The 25,899-nt window shown below is 23.4% G+C and overlaps 7 protein-coding genes across 7 annotated transcripts; 4 read left to right on the top strand and 3 right to left on the bottom strand. All coding sequences in view use genetic code 6, as the record gives it.

Annotated features, from left to right (window-relative positions):
- Nucleotides 1-290: 290 nt before the first annotated feature.
- Nucleotides 291-8,194, top strand: TTHERM_00732790 (Sec7 domain protein; the record flags this gene model as incomplete). Its single annotated transcript, XM_001023677.2, has 18 exons — nt 291-414; nt 471-592; nt 753-931; nt 1,128-1,174; nt 1,235-1,871; nt 1,938-2,150; nt 2,214-2,460; nt 2,529-3,006; nt 3,059-4,477; nt 4,536-4,913; nt 4,981-5,138; nt 5,207-5,492; nt 5,560-5,999; nt 6,058-6,396; nt 6,450-6,546; nt 6,602-6,758; nt 6,816-7,062; nt 7,115-8,194. 18 exons carry the CDS (start codon nt 291-293, stop codon nt 8,192-8,194), a joined length of 6,648 nt encoding a protein of 2,215 aa, XP_001023677.2.
- Nucleotides 8,195-8,931: 737 nt separating this feature from the next.
- TTHERM_000732798 (hypothetical protein) lies at nt 8,932-9,338 on the bottom strand (the record flags this gene model as incomplete). Its single annotated transcript, XM_012799879.1, has 2 exons — nt 8,932-9,144; nt 9,201-9,338. 2 exons carry the CDS (start codon nt 9,336-9,338, stop codon nt 8,932-8,934), a joined length of 351 nt encoding a protein of 116 aa, XP_012655333.1.
- A 130-nt stretch (nt 9,339-9,468) lies between these two features.
- Nucleotides 9,469-9,942, bottom strand: TTHERM_000732799 (hypothetical protein; the record flags this gene model as incomplete). The annotated part of the gene is made up of 2 exons (XM_012799880.1): nt 9,469-9,548; nt 9,825-9,942. 2 exons carry the CDS (start codon nt 9,940-9,942, stop codon nt 9,469-9,471), a joined length of 198 nt encoding a protein of 65 aa, XP_012655334.1.
- A 372-nt stretch (nt 9,943-10,314) lies between these two features.
- Nucleotides 10,315-10,594, top strand: TTHERM_00732800 (hypothetical protein; the record flags this gene model as incomplete). Its single annotated transcript, XM_001023678.3, has 2 exons — nt 10,315-10,407; nt 10,502-10,594. The coding sequence occupies 2 exons, from the start codon at nt 10,315-10,317 to the stop codon at nt 10,592-10,594; spliced, it is 186 nt and encodes a 61-aa protein (XP_001023678.1).
- A 1,167-nt stretch (nt 10,595-11,761) lies between these two features.
- On the top strand, nt 11,762-21,295 carry TTHERM_00732810 (hypothetical protein; the record flags this gene model as incomplete). The annotated part of the gene is made up of 20 exons (XM_001023679.2): nt 11,762-11,795; nt 11,896-12,051; nt 12,111-12,175; nt 12,238-12,656; nt 12,724-12,997; nt 13,077-13,550; nt 13,611-13,697; nt 13,752-13,962; nt 14,020-15,634; nt 15,696-15,870; nt 15,928-16,725; nt 16,784-17,020; nt 17,074-17,598; nt 17,655-18,443; nt 18,505-19,685; nt 19,754-20,158; nt 20,221-20,494; nt 20,565-20,803; nt 20,867-21,069; nt 21,126-21,295. 20 exons carry the CDS (start codon nt 11,762-11,764, stop codon nt 21,293-21,295), a joined length of 8,331 nt encoding a protein of 2,776 aa, XP_001023679.2.
- A 385-nt stretch (nt 21,296-21,680) lies between these two features.
- On the top strand, nt 21,681-23,633 carry TTHERM_000732819 (hypothetical protein; the record flags this gene model as incomplete). The annotated part of the gene is made up of 1 exon (XM_012799881.1): nt 21,681-23,633. One exon carries the CDS (start codon nt 21,681-21,683, stop codon nt 23,631-23,633), a length of 1,953 nt encoding a protein of 650 aa, XP_012655335.1.
- A 1,261-nt stretch (nt 23,634-24,894) lies between these two features.
- TTHERM_00732820 (transmembrane protein, putative) lies at nt 24,895-25,667 on the bottom strand (the record flags this gene model as incomplete). Its single annotated transcript, XM_001023680.2, has 4 exons — nt 24,895-25,035; nt 25,092-25,132; nt 25,212-25,529; nt 25,598-25,667. 4 exons carry the CDS (start codon nt 25,665-25,667, stop codon nt 24,895-24,897), a joined length of 570 nt encoding a protein of 189 aa, XP_001023680.2.
- Nucleotides 25,668-25,899: the final 232 nt, after the last annotated feature.

Here is a 25,899-nt window from a genome sequence, read left to right on the forward strand (position 1 = left end):
GCTGGCATGTCATATAGTTACTATGAAGCTTCACTCAAATAAATTATAAAAGAAATGAAAAACTATAGATAAATAGATCTTTTACATTTGAGAAAGTGATAAAAAAATTAATTAATTATTCCATATCCATATATAAGTAAATAAATAAATTGAATATTTGGCTGTATGCAAAAATAATAATTATTAAAACTAATTAAGATAAAAAAAAGAGATATTTACTTTCTAAATAGTTAGCAAAATAGCAATATAATAATTTTAGCTTAATCAATTAAATATTTTATTTAGTTTGAATGCAAGAGAATATTTCTCGTTTCTAGATATACAAGCAATGCATGGTTGAGCTTTTACCAAAAGTTGGAAAGCTTATTCCAAAGAATAAAAAAAACCTAAAAATTGAGGCTGATAAAATATAAGGTATGCAATTAAATAAATGATAGAAGCTTTAAAGATATCTTATCTTATTTTAATAGAAAGCATTAAAACTCTGAATGATTAAACATTTGAAAATGCCAATTCTACTATAAACTTTTTAAAAGATTTACTTGACTTGAAAGTGCCAAAAATTACAGAAATAGTGCTTTTTTACCTTGAAGTAATAAATTATTATTATTTTTAATTTTATAAAAATGGTATTATTTGTTAGCAAACTCTAAAAAATTTAGGAATTTAGTAGGATTCAGAATAATAAAAATATATTTAATATGAAAAAAAAAAACATAAATATAATTTATTCATTTATTTTATTTTAAAAGAACTTAATAGCAAATTAGCTTATAGATGGATATGCAAGTTATAGCACAAGCAAAACTTATGAAGATGAAATTTTATAGATGGTAATTGAATGTATTGGTATTAAAGAAGATAACATCCACTTATCAGTAGTTAAAATTCTTCACACAATAGTAATCTCTCCTGTCTTCACTATTTATGGGTAATAATAAAAAATTTAGATTAAAATTCTATTTTATGTATTTTTGGATTTTTCAACATTCACAAAAAAGCTAAGTTAAAAAGTTCAAAGAAAAAAAAGATGAAATAAAATAGCGAATTTTTATTGCAAATACATTCAACATATTAGCAATTTTAGGTAGATAATTAAAAAATATTTTTAATTTTTATTCAAAAAGGGACAATTTAATGTATTTGACACAGGCTTTAATAAATATTTATAGTCGTAAGCATTTAAAAATAATTAATTACATATGAAATAGAATTTTTTATATTTATATAATAGAGAATAATAATAGCAAAAGTGCAAGTTTACAAAATATCACTTTGGCTGCTCTTAAAAGTATAGTTAAAATAGTTTTTGATAGGATGGAGAAACTTACAGAAATAACGAATGAATAATAAGAAATATTTTTTTTTAAGAGATGCATTACATCGAATAGAGCAGGAGAATTACTTTTTCAAGATAATTGCACTAGTGGCAATAATTTGAATTAAGAAAATAAGCAAAATTTTGAGTCACCTAAAAATTCATTCTAAAACCTTAATAGCATTCACTAAGCAAGACTTTCTCAGCATAGTAACAGATAGCAACAATCAGAAAATATGGAAGAAGAACAATTTGACCCAGCAAAAATATTAAATTTAAACTAACAATCCTAAGATGATAACTCCTAAAACGTTTTAGATTAACTTTTGAACAATTAAATATAGTTTTACTGCCAATAAACTGTGACTAACCTTGTTGATAATACAGTCATTTACTATGAAAAATAAAAATAAGTTGGAGAAGATAATCAGACAAATATGATACCTCTCTTGTGCGTACCTCCTATAAATTAAGAAACAACTGAAAAATATACTTAAACTATTTAAGTGAGCATAGAAAATGAAAAGAACTAGGTTTCAGGCAAATACGGATGGTATATTCATTCAATAATAATATGAGAATATGAAGTTATTAATTCTATTTTCTTTTTTGTTAATAGGTGCTTTATTTGTAGGAAAACAGCCAATTTTTATTGCAGAGAAACCAGAGTTGCTATTTGTTGTCCTGAGTGCAAATAAAAGCACATAAAATAGATTGAAGACATATTTTAAATGTAAAGCAACAAATTTTAGATTAAAAAGAACTAATATTTAGATGATGGTATTGAGCTATTTAAGATATTATGCAATTTATCAAAAAGAGATGGAGCAAAGTAAATAAATAAATAAATAAAATTCAAATAATTTTTACAGATTTTTATTAAACAAATTTTTAGCTTAAATAGCTAAATGAATCCATAGAGCTTAAGATCAAAGATCATTTCTTTAGAAATGCTAAAGGTTATTATAGAAAATACAGGAATTGTTTTTTTAAGCAACTTTTAGCAGCTGGTAAAGGAGTAATTAATTCATTCTGTGCTCCTCAATTCTATGTCTCAAGATTAAAAAGTTGTTTAGCTTTCCCTTTCTATCCTAGTTTACTTATTTATTGATTTCAGAGATAACTTAAAGAAAGAATTAGAAGTAATTAATTTAAAGATCGATTGATTAATTTATTTATTTTTACAAATATTCTATTTAAATTTGAACAGATGTTTACTAAAGAAATACTTTTGAAGATGCTTGAAAGCAGTAATACTATCTATCATCATAGATTTTATGTTTTATAAGTATTCAGTATTATTTTTAAGCTACCTAGAGTTATTTTAGAAATGTTTGCTAATTATGACTGTTAACTCAATTCAAAGAATATTGCACAAAATATTGTTGAACAACTTGCTAAAATATCTCAAGGTAAATACTCCAAGGCAGAATACTCAACTCTCTTTTAACCTGGCTAAGAGTAAAATCTTAGGGAGACAGCACTTTAGTCCTTAGTAGAGATTGTTAAAAATCTTATTCCTTTTACACTTCTCTCTGAAGAGTACTCCTCAATCGGATCACCTTAAATTGGTAGGTAGGCTATAGATAATCATCATCCTCTTTATGGATCAGATAAGTAAATAGACAAAGCTAGCAAATCAGTAAGTAATATTGACGAAGAAGAACAAAAAAACACAACTTAAATAAGTAATTTAAAATAAAAAAATCGAGTTTTAATTTAAAAAATTCTTTTAAAAAGCTCAAGTTGAGTCTTTACCAAGAGAAATTCCTTTTAGCCCCTAAAAGAATGGATCCTCTCAAAATTTAGGAAATACTTCTTAGTTTAACAGTGTCGGTGGTGCTACTGGTGTTTCAGATAGTTCGCTAAATCAAGATGTTTTCAATGAAGACACTGTCCAAGAATAGAGGAAGAGAAAAATTTAGATCTAAAAGTGTATTGAAAAGTTTAACTATAAAACTAAATAAGGACTAAATTTTGCTTTTAATGAAAATATTATTGAAAAACCAGTTGATATCAATAAAAAGCCCTCTGAGAATGAAGCTGACGAAAAAGATTTAGCAATTTGGCAGAGATCTGTGTATTAATTGTCTGAATTATTATACTAATAAAGAGCATCAATTGACAGAGCATAGTTTGGATTATTTTTCGGTGATGAATGTAAATACAACTAAGATGTATTTTAGCAGTTCCTATCATACTATGATATGTCTAATCAAAATATAGTCTCTTCTTTAAGAACACTTTTTAAAGTTATGTATCCTCCTAATACTTAAGAAGCTCTTGATAGAATATTGTAATAATTTGGAGAGAAGTATATCAAAGAAAATCCAAATGTCTACAGAAATGCAGGAGTTACTTACACTTTATCTTATGCTATAATGATGCTTTAAACGAATCTCTATAATCCATAAATTAAGGAAAAAGAAAAACTAAATTTATAGAAATTTATTAATCTAGTTTCAAAGATTGATGATGGAGATGATCTACCTATTGAATAAATTGAGTTTATATTCAACAGTGTTAAAGATCAACCTCTTGGCTTCCATGACTAAGAAGAATATCACATTAAATAAAAAGAAGCAATTAACTCAGATGCTGTTTTAAAAACAAAAAAATTTAAAGAAGAATAAGAGAAAATGTTAGCATAAGGAAAATAAATCATTCTAAATGATAACAATGATGAAGATTCTTAAAAATTCATTAAAGTTCTCAATTCTAATTTTACTAAAGAGTTGCTTGACGTGATATGGAGTCCTTTATTTGCTACCTTTTCACAAGGTCTTGAGCAAACAGAAGACAAAAACTTCATCATGAAATGTCTTGAGGGTATTAAATTTTGTATTATGCTTCTTGGGCGTTTCTAGCTAAACTTTTAATAAGAAACTTTTGTTTAGTGCCTTACTAAGAATACAGGACTCTTATAGGATAAACCTTTTTCAATAAAGAATATCCTTTCTATTTGTTGTATGACTGAGATAGCATCTACCAGTGGAAATTGGCTTAGAGGATCTTGGAAGAGCGTGCTAGAGTGCTTATCAAAGATAGACTATTACTTTTAAGGTGATTTCACTATCAAAGAGTAAGCTTACTAGCAATAGTTGCAACAATTGGAAATAGAAAAGTCAAATTAAAAATTAATTTTTATCTCTCTTGAAAGTAAAAATGCAGCATTTGATTTTTTTTAATAATATTAATATCATTTTTTTAAAAATAGATGAAGCAATCGATAAAATATTTAGTTCAACTTCTAAATTTGACAGTGATTCAATTTAAGATTTTATAGACTGCCTGTGTTAGACTTGCAAATAAGAAATAAATCAGCCTAAACCTAAAACTTTTAGTCTGTTGAGAATTTCAGAGGTAGCAGAGTTTAATATGGATAGAGTAAGGTATGAATGGAACAAAATTTGGCAAACTTTAAGTATTCTATTTTAGGAGGTAGGAACGAATCATAATTCTTATTGTGCTTAATTAGTCATAGATTAATTGAAATAGCTAAGTATGAAATTTTTAAAGAAAACTGAGCTGTCTCATTATAGCTTTTAGAAAATGTTCCTCCAACCTTTCTTGTACATTTTCGAAAATACTAATCGTAAAAATTTTCTTTTTGAAATTTCTTTTTTAATAATTAATAAAATAATATTTGTTTGTAAATAAAGCCGCCAAGTATGAAATATATGAGTTAGTCTTAAGATGCATAATAATGATAACAAGCATTAACTTTGATAACCTGAGATCTGGATGGAGTGTAATTATTTCAATAGTGAGACTCACTATTAACAAAAAGATAGATTCATTGATATTACTTGCTTCTTAGGTATTTCTTTCTTTTATTTATTCTTAATCAAATAAGTAAAATTAAATAAAATAAAATGACATACATAGATCATAGATTAAATCTTCTTGAAAGACAGAACTCTTGAAAATTTATAAGAAGAAATTCCTTAAATAGTTGATATTTTATGCAAACTTATAAACTATAAAAATTAACAAATATGCTAGAGTAGCATTAGCTACTTAAACAAACTCATCGATTACCTAGTTTTGCATTCTAAAAGTGTCTAAAATACATTTTCTCAATCTTAAAATCTAAGTGACTAGAAGAGTGATCTTAGAATATAATTTGAAGCCAAACAGTAAAGGGCTTAAGAATATGAAAAAATGCTATAACGTAAGAATGTTTTTTTGTTTGTTTTTTTTAAATTTTTGCTAAATAAATACTAATTTATTCTAAATAGAACTTTTGATGCCATCTTTATTATGTTTAAGTAGAACTTTCGAAGAAAATAGACTTACAGTCTAAAGACAAAGAATAGAAGTGCTTTTTAAGTTAGTAGAGTCTTACAGCTATTTATTTACAGAAGAATTTTGGCAGGAACTTTTCACATAGTTATTTATCCCATACTTTGAGCATTTAAGTAGCTTTTATGAAGATTAAATAAATAAATAGCAACAATAATTATAATAGCAATAACAATAGCAGTAATAACAATAATAATAACAATAATAATACTAAAATTAAAATTAATATTAATTCATTGTGCATCATATGAAAGATACTGTTTAAATTTCTTACGACTCCTTGATAGAAATTTTCTACTAAAATTTCAATAAACTTTCGTCTTGCCTAAAGTATGTTCTTAATATATTGTAAAAGAGTATTACTCGTTATTAGAAGGTAGAATTTATTAAATTTTATTTTTTTATTTATTTATAAAAATTTAACTAATTTTAAGGTTACTTCTCAAATTGCTGCTGAATAAATGTAAAGCTTGCTGTTGAATGTTGGTGAATATTTAACAAATGAGCAGCTTGATCAAGTTCTTGACTTTTTAGGAGTTGTTTTTGAGTCTTCTTTTCCATAAGAGCTTCAGCAATTATATTAGTCAAATGACCACCTAAAAATGACATACGATCATGTTTTTACTAATAAATTAGTAAATAACATAAATTAAGTTGATATAAAATTAACTTTAGAGCCTACAACGATTATGAATAAAATTGTTATATGGCTAATTTGTATAAATTGTGTCAAGGAATACTTTAGTAAGTTCTCTTTCAAATTCACATATTAAGTAAATTTAAAATTATATTAAATCCTCAGTTTAAATTGTGTTTTTTATAAAAGTAACTTGAAAAAACTTAAGCTTATCTTTACAGTTCTTATTAACTTGCAACTGATTTTAATAGCAAGATAGTGTTTAGATATACTCTCCTAAAAAATAGTAATAAAAATAGTTTTTAGCAATAATGATTTATTAAAATATTTTTATTTTATAGAAATTTAAAATAATCAAGAATTAATTAACTTCCTTCAGCATTAAAGCGATTCTAGATCGGTTCTTCTTTTAATATGGTATGAAAATTACTTAAGGGAAATATAAGAAAATAGGTAAACAGGATCATAAAATAAGAAATGCCTTAAACTATTTTTAGAGTATAGATTTTAATTTTTATAAGAATAAATTAATTTAAATTAAATAAAATTTAATAGCAATGCAGTAATTATTATGAGTAAATTCGTTGAATATTCTAAAAGTGTTAGTGATGGGCAAGATCAGAGAAAAAAGATTCTAATTGAGTAATAAAATAAATAAAGGTATGATGATACCTCAATAGTAGAATTTGAAAAAATTATAAAAGATACAAATACTAAAGAAAAAAATGAATACATTTTACTTTTAAGAAATAATATTTCTTAAATTATATTACCTTGCATAAAAATAATTCAACCTATTGAAGTAATAATTTATAATTTTTAAATATTTTATGCTTAATTAATATTTATAAAAGTATTATGAATCTATAAATTCAATTTTGGATTTACTTATTGACTTGAACAGCTATAGTTTCTAAAGAAATCTCCTAACTATCACATGTAAAAGCTGTTAGTAATGCCAAAACTGTAAATCAAAAAACTCTGATAGCTTTGATATAGATCTTAAGATAATCATTAAGAATATACTAAATTATATTACCTAATTTATGCCAAAATAACCACCTTAATAATTTGCTGCTGAAACAAAACCTGAATAATAGAAACAATAAAATAATGAATAATTAGAATAGAAATAACAAGAAGTAGCTCATAAAGATATTGACAGTTAGTTATTATAATAACAAGAAAACTAGCAGTTAAAAGAAGAAGTTGATGAGTAAAAGTAATAAAAGGAAATAGAAATTGTAGAATAAATTAAAGAATGCTAAAATACAGAATAAAGCAAAACTATTGTATCAGAAACAGAACAAAATAAAAATAATATAGATTAAAGCTAAATTAAATTATAAGAAAAAGAAGAATAAACTGAAAGCTCTAATTCATAAGTTTAATAAATATAAACTGACCAACATGAAATTACTGAGGAAGATCATTCTTCTGAAATTTTAGATTAATAAGATCAGTAATAGTCTCCATAAAATTAAAATGAGTAGGTTTTTATTAATTAAGTAAATGAAGAACAGACTTAAAATGCTAGCTCATAAGAATAGTAGATTCAAAATTAAAATTTGATATAAAGTGAAAAGCATGAAACTATTGAAGAAGATCATTTTTCAGAAATTATTGATTCATAAGATTAGTAATAATCAACACCAAATTAAATATAGCAAATTAACATTAAAGAAGAAGAATAAAATTGTCAAATTGAAAAATAATAAAGTGAATAATCATCTGAAGAATAAATATAATTTGAAGATGACGAATAAGAACAAGATTAAGCTGTCAAATCAGAATTAAAATAGTAAACTGAAAATATCATTGAGAGTTAAAATGATAATTAAATTCAAGAAGAAAAGCAAGATAACTTAGAAATGAATAAAAGTGATTCGAATGATGATTAAGTAATTATAGTTGAAAATGAAACTGTAAATTGACTGATTGATTAACATAGCATTTTATGAAATAACTAACAACTAACTAACGAAATAAAAAAATAAATAACTTAATTTAATAAATAATATTTTTTAAACTATTTAAAAATAATTTTAAGAGGAGTAAATTTTATTTTAAATAACTTATTTATTTTTTAACATTTTTTATAATAAAATAATTCAATAAAAAAACAATTTTATTTAAAAGCAATATTTTTAAATTAAGGTTTGATTATTTATTTGTTGCTATTTCCTTAATTATACTATCAATTTTAATAGGTTTTATTTAATATTTCTTTTTTAATCTTGTTTGATTAATTGATTAATATTGCTAAAAAATCATTTATTTTTATGAATTTAAAATACTTTTGTGTAATTATTTTATAAGTTATTAAAAATAATATCTACCATAGATTTAAGTTTGTTCTAAATTTAAACTGTGCTTTTTGAAAAGCTGACTAACTGACAAAATAAATACATTTTAAAATTTTCTCTTTGCTAAATTAGAATTATTATGGTATTTTAAATTAATCAAAAATGTGTATAGCAGTAAATGAAGTTAGAGTGCTTGCCTTCCAAATCAAATCAAATTAAATCAAATTTAATTTAATTTTATCGTCGATTATCTTTTGAATACATAAAGAAATGACAATATATAGTTATATTATATTTCTTATTTTCAATTAATAAAAAAGGTAGCCTTTGTTATAATAATTTCTTTTTGTTTGTGTTTATCTAAATCAGATATTTTAGCTTGGATCAATTAAATATGATAATGACTCAGTATAACTATATTTTTCAATATTTAAGGAGCTCCTCCATAAAATTGATTAAAGTTTTATTATAAACTTATCAAAATTTTCATAGATAATCCACTTTATAAAGAATTATTGTGGATTGAGAAGAAAGCGCATATTATTATTATTATTTCTTGAAAGGATTCTCCTATAGATCTATATTTATTAATAAACTTTCAATTTAATAAAAATTTAGATATTCATTAAAATACTTTATTTATCCCATTTGATTTTAAACTAAGTTATTATAATAAGACTTTCTACATTTTTCTACTAATGCTCATTTTATTATAATTGAGAAGATTCTCAAATAATTATTAATAAAATTTCTGATTTTGAATACCAAACATTATTTCAAGTATTTCAGTATATTTATTGTTCTTGAGGATCAACTAGCATTTCCATCTAAGATTTTTTTGCTGGTAAAGTAGAATTAGCTTTATAAAATTTGTTGTTAAATTTGCTTTTTAACGTATTTTTTCAAAATTCTTATGATTTATTAAATTTTGGTACTTCTATTAAAGTTAAGCTTGTTCCTATCAAAAATAATATAAAGCAATCTACTTATAATATAAAATGATCAAAAATTATTGATCGAATATAAAGATAATAGTAAAATCAAATTATAAATTAAAAACTACATCAATCTAGTATTATTTTTTATTTGAGAGTTACTTTTATTTATAAAATATAATATTAATGTTTATTTAAGGTTATATCATACTAAGAAGTTTTAGCTAATTTCTTATGATAATTTGAATAAAAACACGAAAAATATTTGATTGATTTATACTACACCAATTAATTTTTAGATTATAAAAAATAATTTAAATTACATTTTTCCTTATCAAATAAAATCAATGGGGAAAATTCAAATGCTAATTAAGGGCTTTGATAAGCTAAAATCAAACACATTTTGCTATTCGATTCTATTTTTCTAAAGAATCTAAACATTTTTATAATAATAATTATTATTATTATTGATACACCTCATCCATATTTAAAATAGAAGAATTTTAAACTTAAAAGTATTTTCAAAAGATTTTAATAGACACAGCAAAAATATAACCAAAAAAGTAGAAAAAATTGTCTACTTCATTTTATATACTCATTATAATCACTTTACCTCTTCAAAAAATTAAAAACACGTCAGTATATTGATTTATTTAGATGAATAAAATATAATAAAGTTCTTTTATTATTAAAGCGATCACATTTAAAAGCTTCCAGTTTTCTGATGTGCCTTATAATTTTTATAATAATAATTAATTTTCTAAATAGAGAAAAATCCCCCACAAAAAGTAATTCATTGTTTAAGAGTGATAAATGAGAAAGAAATCTACTTCTTTTGGAAATAAGAGAAAGCAAGTGAACTAAACAAGACAGTCTCGTAACCCAACTTTCTCTATGGGAAAAAATGTAATATTCTTTTTATTATTTTATGTATTGTAAATTTATTGATCAATTAATTTTATTATCAAACTTAACTTTTATTATTGTTATTAAAATAAAGAAAGAAAAGCACTTTACTCTTGCTAGTGAATTAGAAGAATATGCTGAAATATGCCACATCAACAAGGCATTCCTCTATAAATTAGATATCTGATGGATAATCTATCTATTACTATAAAAACTCCATAAAACTTTATACTATATACTAAATTGATACTACTAATATAATATTTTACTTAATATAAAATTTTTATATAATATGTATTAGCATATAATTATTCTTTCATGATATAAATAAACAATAATTAACTTTTTTCATAATATTACTTAATTTTTTCAGTCAATTTAAAATAAAATATTTGTTTTTTTTAATATTGCAAATACTTTATAAAAATAAATAGGAAATTATTTTATATAAATTAAATTAGTTAAAGAATTTTAAATTTGCTAAAAAAATATATTAGAATTTATTATAAAAAAGAATTAAAAAATTAAAATAAAATATTTTTAAATACATAATTTCACATTAAATATTTAAATATTTTAAATCACTGTCTATTAACCGATGAAGCAATAGATATAATTTCTTAAATAATAATTATATTATTAATTTTTATCTATTTATTTTAGCATCCTTTAATAAAATTATTTTTTAAGAAGGTATTTGATTATAAAATAAAAATACTTTTATTTTAGTTTTAAGAAAAATGAAATACTTTTTATTTTAATCTTTCTCATCTCAAATTAATTAATTAATATCAGGAATTAATTGATTATGAATTTCGAAAATATATTTTTTAAAATAAAACAAAAAAATTTAGTTTTCATATTTTTTATTGAGAAAAAATTAAGAAAATTTTATTGAAAGTTAAATGCAAGTTAACTTTTGTAATAAAAATTCACTTTTAAGATGGAAAGAGATTTTTGCTAAAATTATTGAATGTAATCTAGTTATCTCAAAAATATTGACAATTTTAGATGCTTATCAAACAGAGAAATTGATCCATATTAAACTCAAAAAATATCTTGCTTTTTATTGAATAAGCAGTGTGTTTGAATATTTACTTATTTAATTGATTATAATTTAAGGATTTGTTAAAGATATTTTTTCTTTAATTCTAAATTCTTAATTTTTATGATGGATTAATCAATTTTTTCTTTTAATCTTATTTTTTGTTTAGAATAAAATCATTCATAGTACTTTTATTTGTTGGAATTTATAGTTTATTTTTAGTTTAAACGATATTGTTGCCAAAATAATATTAAAAAATAAAATTCTCAATTTTTAATTATTTCAAGTTAAAGTTTTAAAGAAAGAAAAATGTATAGTTCAAGAAGCAGTCAAAACAAGCAATGTAATTTGTTAATTTAGCTAAGATTTTTAGTAGGAGCATTAGAATATTTTTTGTGAGATAAATCATGAAGGTAGCTAACATTTTTATTTTTTTTAATTAGTGTTAAAACCAGATAAAGGAATCATATCTGTGCTAGAATAAATTAAATAGAATCCAAAATTCAAAAAGCTTTTAAATTTTTAACTGAATGCGCTTATTAGCTTTATAACACCTCCTAATCCTAAGTTTAGAGAGAATGCAATGTTTGTTATATAGGGTAATAATTATTTTATTCTTCATTTGATAAATAATTCAAAATTAAATCAAAATAATTAGAGTAGCTTCATATCAATATCATTTAGGCCTTGGAAAATCATTCTTCAGATGACTCAATCGTATTGGTAAAGTCGTTTTCAGCTATAAAAATTGGTTTCAATTTATTTTTAATGAAACAAATAAAAAGAATTCATGCCATGTTTTAGAAAAGTTAATTGGCTACGGCAACAATCGAAATGAAGAAATAGTTTAGCTATTAGTTGAAGGAAACATAATGAAAGGAATTAATTCTACCCTTAATAATCCAGATTACATAAAATCTAAAGAAAGTATAAAGTAGCTGTTAAGCTTGATAAACATATTTATCGTAAATCCAGCTATTGCATTAAAATTTATTGAGTAAAATACTTTAGAGTCTTTAATGAATTGTTTGAGATCTAAAAACATTGAAGATGTTTCATAAATTTAAGGACTTGAAACATTGAATAACTTTCTCAACTACCCCAGTGTATTGCAAAAAGTAATTTAAAAATAAATAATTCCTCAATTTTGTGAAACTCTTTATGACTGCGTACTTTCTACTCTCAGCGTATCATTAGGATTTAAGTAAAATTTTGAAATAGATTAAAAGCAGAACACGAATAATTAATTGATTATTGTTTATTAAAATAAGGTTTATATAAAAAATAATTCAAACAAAAGAAGGCTTAGAGTATGTTAAATAATGCAATATAATAAAAACTATTGTGAGTATAATGTCTTGCCTTTCTGGTGATAAGAGCATTTCCAATTTAGGTTCTTATATTTTGAGTAGAATAATAAATGAAAATACAATTTAGAATGCCCTTAGAGATTTAAAATAACAGTCAGGTGATTTGATATTTCAATCTGCTTTGCTTTCTAATTTGGTTCTAGCTTCTGAACAAATGGAAGAACTTATCGAAAAAGTAAATATTTATTTATTTATAATTCAAATTTAACTTAAAATTTCTCTAAAATAAAATAAAATAAATTAATTCACAAAAGGGAGATGTTTTGAAGGAAGTTTTAAATTTAGTTAAATAATTTAAGGATAATGTTTAGGAAGATAACGTCTGTGTGCTAAAAAATTGTTTTATCACTTTAGCAAGAATTGCAAATTTAAATAGCAAATAAGCAAAAAATTTGGTTAATGAAGGTGGTATTGATATCTTGTCTGATTTTGTAGAAAATGACAACCCACAAGTCTTTATCTCAATAATCGAAACATTTTAGCTTCTTTTAAATTCATATGATGGAGCATTTGATATAATCAAAAAAAAGGGTATTATAAAAACAATAATAGATTTTGCAGACACTGTTCACTCTGATAATGTTTTGGTAGGAAGAAGCATTTCTCAATTCCTTTCTATTATTGCAAATTAAAAGGAAGGAGCCAGCTATATAATTTAAAATAATGCAATTTTCTTACTAATTAAGATATTCAAGGCTTGTAAAAAATACAAAAATGTCATTGAAAATGTAAACAATTTTAATATTTAAATTATGTTTTTAATAAATTAATTAATTGATTTTAAAAAGGTTACAAAGATATTAAGTTAGTTAGCTGAGGATAAAGCAAGCGTAAAATAATTAGGTCAAAAAAGTTTTATCTAAGAAATAATTGAAGTAATTTTTATATGTTAATTGACGAAAGTTTATCCATTTATTGTAAATTAAAAGGTTTGTAATGATCATCCAGAGTGGAGAAAATCCTGCCAATATTCAATTTAATGCATATCTTTACTTGTTAACCACAATAAATAATTAGTAGATACCTTAAAAGATTTAGATATTGTTGAAACTATAATATCTATTGTCAATAAGAAAGCATATATGTTAATTCTTAGCAAAGAAAATTAACAAGATGATGAGAGTTATGAAGAACTAGAAGGTAATTTATTTATTAAAAAATTTTTGATTGTTATTTTAACAAGTTTTTTATTTAAAGGAAACGTAGAATATGATCAATCTGATTTAGAAGAAATCTTTAAGATGAAAAAAGAGAACAAAGTAGTTGAGGAGAGTAATGAAAAGTTAGAATAGAAAATACTGAAAACAAGCAAAGATATTTTGTAGTTTGTTTTTACTATTGACGATATAATGAGTGTAAGTGAATAAATTGAAGGCCTTTACGAAGAACTAGTTTCTTAGAATGAACCTGACAGATAGTAAGAGTATAGCATTCTACTCGAAATGAGTATAATAAAACTAGGTTTAGGTATTAGTATTTTGCCTAGCGAAAGTTTAGAAATGGGAGTTCATTAAATTTGTTTGAAGATAAGCAAAACATTTATAAATGACTTAGAATAACTTCCAAATAATCAATTTGAAAACGAAGAAATTCTTATTGCCATGAACTTATTTTATCTTTACACAAGCGAGCTCTTTGAAAATGATTAAACTCAATCTTAGTATACATCTTTGAGATTTATAGATTATTTTATTGAATTAAGTTCAAATATTCTGGGTAAATTTACTAAGAATCCTCTTCGTTAGCACTTGAAGTGTCTTTTGTAAATTCTTAAGAGATCAAATCAAAACAAGCCTCAAGTTAAAATCATTCGCACATAGAATAGCAACAACAAATCAGGAAAATAATAAACTTTGCCAGCAGTTACTTTGATAAAGAACATCCTAAACCTTATTAAAAAAAACATTGAAGATTTTGATTTATTAATTTTATCTTTGGACATACTTGTTTTGCTTACTTAGCTTAGCAAATAATTTTAACAGGAGGATTTAATAATAAACTTATTGATAGAAGAAGGTGCTTTCAAATTTATAATTTCTAATTTAGAGCTGTTTATAAATGCTGAATTGGGAGTTAGATGTTTTTCATTTTTAGAAATAGCTTTAAAGCAGTAAGAGCAATTAGTAACTGAATCCCTAATTAAATTAAAAGCTTTACCTATCTTAATGAATTACATAGTAAGTATGAATAATTCTCCACTCATTCGTTAAGCGGCTTAGGAAATTTTGTAGATTTTAAGCAATTATCAAGAGAGCGATTTCTAGAAAAATGAAGAATCTACTTCAATTTCAGCATTAAAATAAAAATCAAATAACCCATTCTAGGTCCATTCATCTCATTAGCAATAAAGCGAATTATATAGCATTACTTAGATATAATAAAATTCAATTATTTAAAGTGAAGCCGGACTTTAAGAGGAAGATTTCAAACATTTGATTGCATCAATTGATCCTGAATAAAATATTTCAAATAAGAACTTTTCTCTTTAAAATTCAAGTACTTCTCTCGAATCTATCACAAATTATGTCCTCATTGATAGAAATTTAGAACAAATGATAGGATTTGATATAATTATTGCAATAAATAATCTTATTGGATATATTATTATCCAAGACGAAAATGAATTGGCACTAACTGGAAACTTGTTTGTTTCTGAAAGACTGCTTGTTGGATCTTTATAAATCATCATTAGAATATTATAATCTTCAATTAACTAAAAAGAAAAAGCCCTTTATCAAATTACAGACTCTTTACTCATTTAAAAAATACTTTCTTTGTTAAATTTAAAATAACACTCTGTTTTAATTGTTCTGTAAAATCAATTTAAAAAAATAATAATATCAAATTTGAGAGCTTATTTTTATTTACAATAGGAATACAGCTATAGCTTTCGAAGAACTTTTGAAAGAAGAAATATTAAGAGAGGAAACACTGAATTTAGTAAATGAGCAAAAAATATGTGAATTACTATTCACTCTTTTAGAAAAGATGAATTCCTTAGAAGAAAATGAAGTTTCCCAACAGCTTTATAGATTAATTTTTACGATGGTAAATTATTTTATTTTTAAATAAACATTAAAAACTTAAAAATAAAAATATTTTAAGGCATAAATTTCTCCTTAAAGCGCAAGCTAATTGAGCAACAAAGATTTTGTTAAGTCTATATTGAGAAAAATTAAAGTATTAATGACAAGTGATACCACTAAAATACAAAGTTAGTTAAGTGAGAATTTAAAATGTTTTTTGACTCTTGCTGAATCTCAAAAAACATAAGAAATTATTTTAAATGAAAATGGTCTTGAGTGTCTTTATATGATTATCAAAAACTAAAACATAAGAATTTAAGAAGACAAGATAGAAGAATTAATTTCAGATACTTGCAATGTTATAGTAAAGCTAAGTTCTTCCAAAATATTTGAATAATACTTGTCTAATGAGTTCTTTGTAATAATCATATAAGCCCTTGAAAAGAATGCAAATGCCAGTAAATAAGTTTGCTACTCTTACTTAATGGTTTTAAATAAAATGCTTGGCGCTAGTAAGAAATTCATACAGCAGTTAGCTTCTCTTAATGCAGATGATGTAATCTAAAATGTTCAAATAGAGCATTCTTCAGATAGATAAATTAAGCAGCTCTGTAACGATTTGCTTTAAAACTTCAAAACTGATAACACTATAGTATCAAACAAATAGATTGTCTCTTCTTTGAAAACTAACGATCCTGAGATAATAAAAAAGATTTCAAAACTATCAAATAGCTACAATGGGTTTATTCCTCAAGATAAAGCTTAAGTCCTAAAGCCAAATAAATAGCTTATTTAATAAATTATTGTATTCCTAAAGTTAAAAGACTTAGAAGTATTGAAAGCAACTCTGACTTTGATCACCTCTCTTTCATAAGAAGTATATTTAAAAAATAACAATTATTTTATTAAATTATTTTTCACAATAAATAAATAAGAGTACAGAAACCAAAACTGAAATATTGGAGTCTGATATTCCCAATATCATTTTAAATGAAATCCTCATATAAAATAAATCTGATAAATCAATTATCCTGCTTTGTTTTGAAGCAATTAATGCAAATTTATAGCTTTTTAATCAAATTAATTAATTTAGCCATAAAATTTTAGACCCTGAAACAACAACTGAATTATTTAACATGCAAACTCATAAAGAATTAGCTAATCTAAAAAAAGTAAATTACATTTATTAATTTGCTAAATTTATTTTAAATCATATTAATTTTAGATATTTTCTAGTTCACAACTTTACACTTTCTGCTTAGAGTTGATTGAAAATTAATCTGTTTAAATTTCTGAAAAAGTCCTAGAATTCTTATCATTAAGCGTGTAATGCTCACCAACTAATATACTCATTTAAAACGAAAAATTTTTGTTGATTTTAGAAAATTTAGCTTAGAGAGTTTAAGAAAGCGATTTCTTTAATTTATATTCAAGCATTTGCCAAGTCCTAAGCAGTATTGTTAGAAATGAAGAATCTTTCGATTATATCATGAATTCAGAATTAATAAAAACAGTTTTCAAAAATGCAAGCTAGTAATCTCTGTAAGTACTTGAAAAAAATGAAAAAATACTTCAGAAAAGCTCTTTCCTTACATTCTTATACTACCACCTTGAACTCACAAGTCGCTTAACAGATAATGAGTTTGATAAAACTGTTTTAATTTAATTAAATGTTGTTGAAAATCTTATTAATTTAGTTAAAAAGCTACTTAATAGCTAACAAGAATTTGTAGACCCTTACTCTCTAAAGGTAAAATATTTAATTTAGTTTTAATTTTAAACATGAATTATATCTTATAAAACAAGATTTTAAAGTAATTATTTGAGTGCATTAAGACAATCTAAAAAGACAGATCAACAGCTAGAGTTGTCAGCAGCTTAAATGCAGAAAAAATATTTATATCATTTTGCTAAAAGATTAATAATCAAATTAAATCATTTAAAAATCTGCTAAGTTTAGCTAAAGTTCCTGAAAAGCCATCAATTAAAACTATCGAAGGAAGTTTATTAATACAAGATTAAGTTATAGAAAGTATCTCGCTCAGCATTCACGCTGTTACTAGCAATAAGTCTTAAATAGAAAGTCTTGAGCCATTCAAATCTAAATCTAATTTCAATAAACTTTTAAAATAGATTTTAAATGAAAGATATGAGAGCGTTTTGGTAAGTGCTAAAATAGTGAACACTATTGAATCGTGCTTAAGATACTATAATAAGGAAATTATCAGTCAATTTATTGATGAAGTAAAATAGTTTGAACCTTACATTTCTTCAATTAAAAAGATATACCCTAATATTTAATGCATTTAAACTTCCTGCAATAATATTGTATAAATAATTGGTGGTTCAGATCCAAGGGACTTAAAATATGTCTAAGAAAATAATAGAAGATTAACTATAGATTAAAAAAGGCTTTCAAGTAGCTCTACTAAATAAGAGGAAAATTCTCTATAAGATTCTTAAATTTTAGCTAATCTTCAAAAGTTTTAAGATTTAAAAAATATCACCGTTTCTGAAATTAGTCAGCTTTTGAAATAACTTGAAAATATTCCAATCAAATAAGCCTCTAAAGAAGAACCAGCTCTTCTCACAACTGTAATATTTTAAATAATATCTAAGAAATTAAAATTTTTACTTTTAATAAACAAATAAATAGCTGCACTCATGTGTTCAGTCATTTTGCAAGGATATAGAAAAAGCATAGCAATTATAAAGTATTGGATTGGCAGAAACTCTTGTTGAGTACATTAAAAAGAGAGAAGAATACAAACTAGATATCATTTTATAAATCTTAAATTATATGTATTGCTATCCTAAGGTAGTTCAAAAATCAAAAGTTGTTGCTGCTTTTATCAATATTATTTAAAAATTTTTAAATACTTTGGTTAAAAATACTGAAATAAAAAACTTTTTCAAACAAGCAGAGGGATTAAAATATAGCGCAATTATCTTAAGCTATGCTGGACCTTTCCCTGCAGCTCTATAATTAATCCATTAAACTAACATAGTTGAGAACCTTTTAAGTATAATTCGTTAAACATTTGAAGGAGAGTATATAGAATGTGCCATTTAATGTTTAGAAACATTAGCAAAAATATGCTCAAGCAAGTAAATATCCTAGTAATTCTTAGAAAAAGGAGGAAATTTAGTCATCGAAAATATTTTCTAAACTAAAGAAAATAATCACTCCCTCTTAATATCAGCTTGCTATGTCCTAGGAAAAGCAAGTTAAAACAGTGCTATTCAACCAAAGTTCTTTTATTTAGCTCCTTTGCTAATTGAAAAGATAAACTAATGCAAATAAAACCCATTGGTTTTCAGTAAAGCCTGTTTTGCAATTGCAAGTATGGTATTCAACAACGATAAACATTAGTCAGAGATTTTGAATAAAAATCCTTAATTCTTAAATTTATTGATAGAAGTATCTAGCTAGTTTATATAAAGTGACAATGATTTAATTTCAAACGTCTGTATGTTGCTTAATTCTATTTGCTTTAAAAATAACGAAGCCAAAAAAATGGTAGGTACTACTAATACTATTTAGCTTTTAGTGAATATTTCAAAATCAACTACTTTGAGTGACTCAACTATTTAACAATCTTTGAAAACTATTGGAAATTTATCTCTCCTTGAACAAAACTCAGTGAAAATTGTTAAAGCTAAATTTATGGAATGCATTTCACAAATATTTAACAACAAAAGAGAGATAAATAAGGAATTAAGTACCTTCTCGCTAGAAATATTGCAAAATATCTGTGCAGTAATTAAAAAAGTTGATGAAAGAGAAGATTGCTACAAGTTGCTAATTTAAGAAGGCTTTTTGCAATTAATCATCAAGTAAGTTATTTATTTATTATTTTGTTGAAGAATTATTTTAAAAATTATTTATTTATTTTTAAATTTAGCTGTATAAATATGCCAGAAGAAATTTCAAAAATAATAATTGAAATTATTTGTTGTGTGATTCAATCTGATTCTATAAGTTAAGAATTTTGTAAGCTTGATGGAGTAAAAATTTCAATTCAAATACTTGAAGAAGGCAAGGTAGAAATGAATAGTCTTATTAATATTCTTAGAATATTGCAATATCTTACTTCTTTAACACAGAACTAAATTTTAGATGGAATTTTTAAAACCAATCTGATTAGTATCCTTTTTAATAACATTATGAAAGTGAAAGATTCTAAATATATCTCAAAGGCTTTTAAAATAATCATTAATATGCTTTAAAATAAAAATAATCTGAAATTAGTTAGTCAGGATAAAATTTTAGAGTCTTTCTTAAGTTCATTCGACCCCATTTCAATAGAGTAAAATTTATTTTTTGAATTTATTGATATAATAGATTAATATTTGTTTATAAATTTTGTAGTGGTTCAGCTTTCAAGGATTACATCACTCTACTTGATAGTTTTTCATCAAACGATTAAGTCTTGTTAATGATATGCAAAAAGTAAGTGCCTTAAATGATTGTTTCTCTATAAAATAAGTTAGAAAATATTGAAATTGTAGAATGTGCATTAAATTTCATTGAAAAATTAGCTCTAAATAAACTAACAACTCAAAGCTTAATCACTTCAAATACTTTACCATACTTGAATGAGGTTCTTAAAAAACTTCTTACTAAATAGCAAATATCTTAGAAGGTAAATAAATAAATATATCACCATAACTTACTATCAAAATAGATATTTATCTATTATTTTTTTTAATTAGGCACTAAGAATTCTAGAAATCATCTCTAGCTCTTCTGACCAAAATAAAGCCACCGTAGCAGAATCTTCGCTATAGCTTTTAGAGAGACTGTTGAAAGAAACTCAAAAAGCACCAGAAATTTTCAAAATGATATAGAATACTTAGAAAAATATTGAAAAAGGTGTATCCAACGCAACTAGACAGTCATTGATAACTGATGAATTAAAAGAATTTGTTTTCAAAGGATCTATCGCTAAGCTGTATGATTGATTATAATAAAATTCAGTTGTTAAAATTATTAATTTATTTATTTTTATTAATAGTTATAAAGAGAATGGTACATCCAGTAAACTAAGAATATACGTTGCTAATGATTTAAAAGAAATAAACTGTAAAAAAGAAGGTAAGTAGACTGTAAAGTCTAAATGGAAAATGCCAATTAACATGATTTAGCAAATAAAGTCAAATTATGAAACAGACCCTCAAGGATTTTCTAAGTCTCATTTTGCACTTTCATTTAGAAAAAGTATTTAATTTTTATTTTTATTTTCTTATCATAATAAAAATTTTAACTCTATTTAGAACCTGAACCTGAAACTTGCTTCTCAATTATCGGACCTCCTTCTTCTGTAAGAAAATGTTTCTTTGTGCAATGTGGAAGTAAATTTGAGAAAGATAAATGGGTATAGTACTTGAATGATTTAATATTAGAATCACAAGAGCAATTTAAAAATATTAAAATAAAATTCTGAATTTATTTAAAAACACTTCTCAAATAATTATCAAATGGAAATAAAATGAATAATAACTGTATAAATTTTTTATTTTATATATGCCTAACCTAGCATCAATCATATTTAGTTAAAATTAATTATCTTTATTTCTTTAAATTAATTTTAGGTAATCTAAATTAATATTTAAAATTTAGTTAATATTTTGAGTTAAAATTTAATGATTAAAATATAACAAAATATATTTAACAATTAATACTTTGTAAAATATTCATTAAAATAAAATTTTGTAAATTGAAAGTAATCTGTCCAAACAAATAAATTGATAATTCGATGGATATTAAAAATTTATAAAAAACTATTTAACTAAATTTAAGCTAACTTGATTTTTACTAAAGAAAATAAAATGAAAACCAGTTTAAATAGTAGGGAACCAGTAAAACAATCAAAATAGCAAATTTAAAGAACTTCTTAAGCATCTAATTTTTATCCTAATAGTATCAATAACAGTAAATAAATTTCATATTCTACATCAATCAACTCTATAGTTAATGATGAAATTACTTAGAATAATATAGTGAGAGAAAAAAGCTTAATATATGAAAAACACAGGACAAAAATGCAATAAGTAACTTATTTAAAATCTGAGAGCATAAATAAGCTTCATTAAAGCTTTTTAAAAATGCCATTTAGTGAGATAAGTGCAAATAAAAAAAGTAAGAGATCAAAAAGCCTTGTTAATAATTTAATGATGGAAAAAGTTGTAGGAGAGACTATAGAAGATGATATTAATGATTAAATTATAATAAACAATTAAACATCTAAAAGAAATACAATTATTTTATAGAATAATTACCTTACATAATTAAAAGAAAAAAGAGATGCTCTAAATATGTAAACTTTTTTAAAAAATAAACCTAAAACATTGCTAAATTAAAATGCATAAAGTAATAACCAAAGATTCTCTTAAATATCCAAAAGCAAAAGAAGCTAATCAGTTAATGCAATAACTAATAAAGATGTTTAAACAATAAATTAGATGACTAAGCCTTAAATTAATGCTATTATTTTAAAAAACCAAAAAGAAAACCAAGATGATATAATAGAATAAAAATTATTGTAAAATCCAGCAAAGTAAGGAAATGTATTAGAAATATAAAGAGTTTACAAATAATAGAATAAAATTATTAATTCAGAAAATAAATAAAAGAGTTTAAATCAAATTGAAGATTCAGATGGTAGTTAAAATAATTCTATAGTTTTAGATGAACCTGTATCTAAAAAGCAGAAAATGGAAGAAATTAGAGAAAATTATTATTACAACCTCAAGGATTTGCTTAAAATAGCTGATAAGGATTATTTGATATTAAAATCTAAGTAATTGTTTGAGTCTTCTTTTACCATCATGAAAAAGACTGTAGAAGATTATGATCAAATCATTAGAGAGCTGAGAGGCAGAATATTTAGATTAAATAATGAAAATGCAGAATTAGAGACCACTAATGAGTGGTTGAAAAGACTCAACCATTAGCTAGATAAACAAAAACGAGAGATTAGTGAAAATTAGCAAATTCTTATGAGCTAACTGAAAGACTTGAAATCTTTTAAAGATAGCTACATTTTGATGTAAACGAAATTCTCAAATATAAATTTAGAGAAGTTTATAAATAACTATGAAATATTAGACAAAAAAGCATTTGAGTATTTAACTAAATTAAATATTCTTGAAGATGAAAAATATTAACTTACAAGATGTAATAAAGAAGCTAAAGAGACAATTTAAATATTGGAAAAAGAAATCGAGCAGTTAAAGCTGAGCAAGGATAATCTAAAATAATTTTCTAGTTCTAGATATAAATTTGAAATAGATAATAATATTGAACTTTCAAATTAAAATATATGTGTATCATATTAAAAGTAAAATATTTAAGAATCAAATAAACGAAAAGATAGTTAAAATGAGGAACAGCATTACAAAAAGTAGTACAACTAGGTTTTTAATAGAATTTTATCTATGTATAATAAAATACTGGATAAGCAGTCAATATTATATTTTGATGAATAAATTGTTAGGTGTAATTTAGATGATCCCTTAGACGTATTAAATTCAATAGAATAGATGATCTAGTTTAATGCGTTTTAAAACTATTAAAAAGAAATGAAAAACATTATAACAGCCTCGAACAAATTAATAAAGGCTTGCTATGACGAATCTTCAGCTGAAATATTCAATGAGCAAGGAAAGTTTGACTGCGAAGCTATTTACAACAAAGTTCTATCATATATCACAACTCTTAAACTAAACATTAAGTAGTTAAAAAATCAAGTTGCTTCATATTAATTGCTAATTAACAACTGAAAATTAAAATTTGTATTTTTGTATTAAAAACGATAATTTAATTAAAGTATTTTGGAAGAAAATTTAGATTAAATTATTAAATTTAATGTTACACATTTTTATAAAGTTAATGACTGTAACATATGCATTTTTAAATTTTTTGCTTATTTTTATTTTTAAATAATTGATTTTATATATGACGCAGTTAAGCAATTTAGGAATTTTAATTACAATAATATTTACTATTTAAAAGAAATAATCAATAACTCGAAAGAAATATGTGTTTAAATATTATTTTAATGAGATACGAACTAAAAATTTTTCTTATCCACTAGATTGATTTTTTTTTTTTTTTTCAATGATAAAATTTAATTGTTATTTTTTTATTTTTAAGAACAAATATTTATTAAAAAAAGTTCTTTCTTGCTTAAAAACAATTAAAATTAATTTGAGAAGAAAAAGTGTTAAAAGTAAATATCAATTTTTTATCAATATCAAATTCAATCAATTTGTTAGTTAGTAAATAAATATTTTAACTTGAATTTTATTTGAAATTTATTGATAATTAAATCCAGCTTAAATCAAATTTATAAAAGAAACAAAATTATAATTGCTCTAATAAAATATTTATGCTCAAAATTTTTGTAAGAAAAATTAAAAAATAAGCATAAACAGAATTAAAATTAAATCGGGTTTTGATAGAAGAATTGAGGTAAATTTTTTAATTCTTTTACATTTTACAAAAATTTTTAGTTAATTTAATCTATTAGAAAATGAATGAATAGAATATTAATTATGCGAGACAAATTGTTAGGCATTCATATATTTTTTACAAATTTTTTAATTAAGTTAAAATTTTTGAAATAAATGCTTAATGAAACAGTAAATAGACTTTTGATTAGCCAGCTTAATAAATTTAAAGTATAATAATTGACTGTAAGTACGGATAAATATAAAATAAGAGATACCATTTATCTTTTGACTAATAAATCAGTGTATTGGAACACAGAAAATAATATCCATATACTTAACTTATTGCGATTTATATATTGATCTATAAAAATTATATATTTGACCAATTAATTACAAACATTTTTGTAAAACAAAAAATAAAAAAATAATTAATAAATTATCTAAAAGATTCAAACAAGAAAATAGTCTGTCTGTCAATCATAGGGTTTTAGTTATATAAATTTAGGCATTTAAAGTTATGAAAAAATACTTTTAAGAGTTCATTAAAACAATATTAGAGATTATAGAGGATCAGCCTAATTATTCAATATCAATCGGGATGTATGTTGCACTTATTGTATGGCATTTCTTTCAGATTAGAGGTTACGTTTATGTAGATGAAAAGAGGACTATAGAAAACGAATACTTAAAAGTGCTTTACAAAATAGACGTAAATAGCACTATGACTTACCTTTTATTCTTTAAGGAAAACTCTATTCTCACACTGATATTTTTTGCGTTTGTTACCTTTATCTCATTTTTTTATATCAGCTACTTAGTATTCATAACTGTTATGAAAATTAAATGGAAATTATGGATAGGCAAAAATAAGCAATTAATTTCACATATAAATTAACTACTAAATACATTCTTTATATTCTTTTAATGGGTTTTCTTTATACCTTTTTTTGAGATGAACATTGGAGTTATGATGTGTGGAAGCCAAGGATTTTTAGTTGAGTATAGAGATAGCACTTAGTGTAATATGCCTTTAATAATTAGAATTGTAGGGTCTTTAGGGACGGTCCTCACATTTTGCACAAGCTTAATTTTAATTTTTTTTTACAGGAATTATGAGTTCAATGAAAGATTATTGCTAAAAAGGAGATTTCATCCGATTTTATTTTTGTAGCTAATATGCTATTTTCTTATTGTTTTCTTTACGTATGCTGTAAGCGTTGCAACCTAAATTAAATTTACAATAATTTAAATTACAGTAGTAACTTTAATATATGACTTATTAACAAATCTACCATTCAGAAATCCTAATATTATTATTTATTATGCAACAACGTCTGTTTTTTTTGAAGTTTTTTGTATCATATATACCATACTCTTATACAACCCCTAATAGAGTGATAACGACATGCTCTATCAAATGGTTATAATTGGCTCTCTAGCATCTGCTTTTTCTCTTGTACTATGGTTTTACAAATATGAGAGCATTATGAAGATAAGCTCACTAAATTTTGGAAGGTAAATTTTTTTTGATGATGTAATTTATCTTTTTTACATTAGATTTTGTTAAAATATGTTCAGATTCTGTTAATATGTT

This window comes from Tetrahymena thermophila, assembly GCF_000189635.1.
Source record: "Tetrahymena thermophila SB210 genomic scaffold scf_8254417, whole genome shotgun sequence".
Lineage (NCBI taxonomy): Eukaryota > Ciliophora > Oligohymenophorea > Hymenostomatida > Tetrahymenidae > Tetrahymena > Tetrahymena thermophila.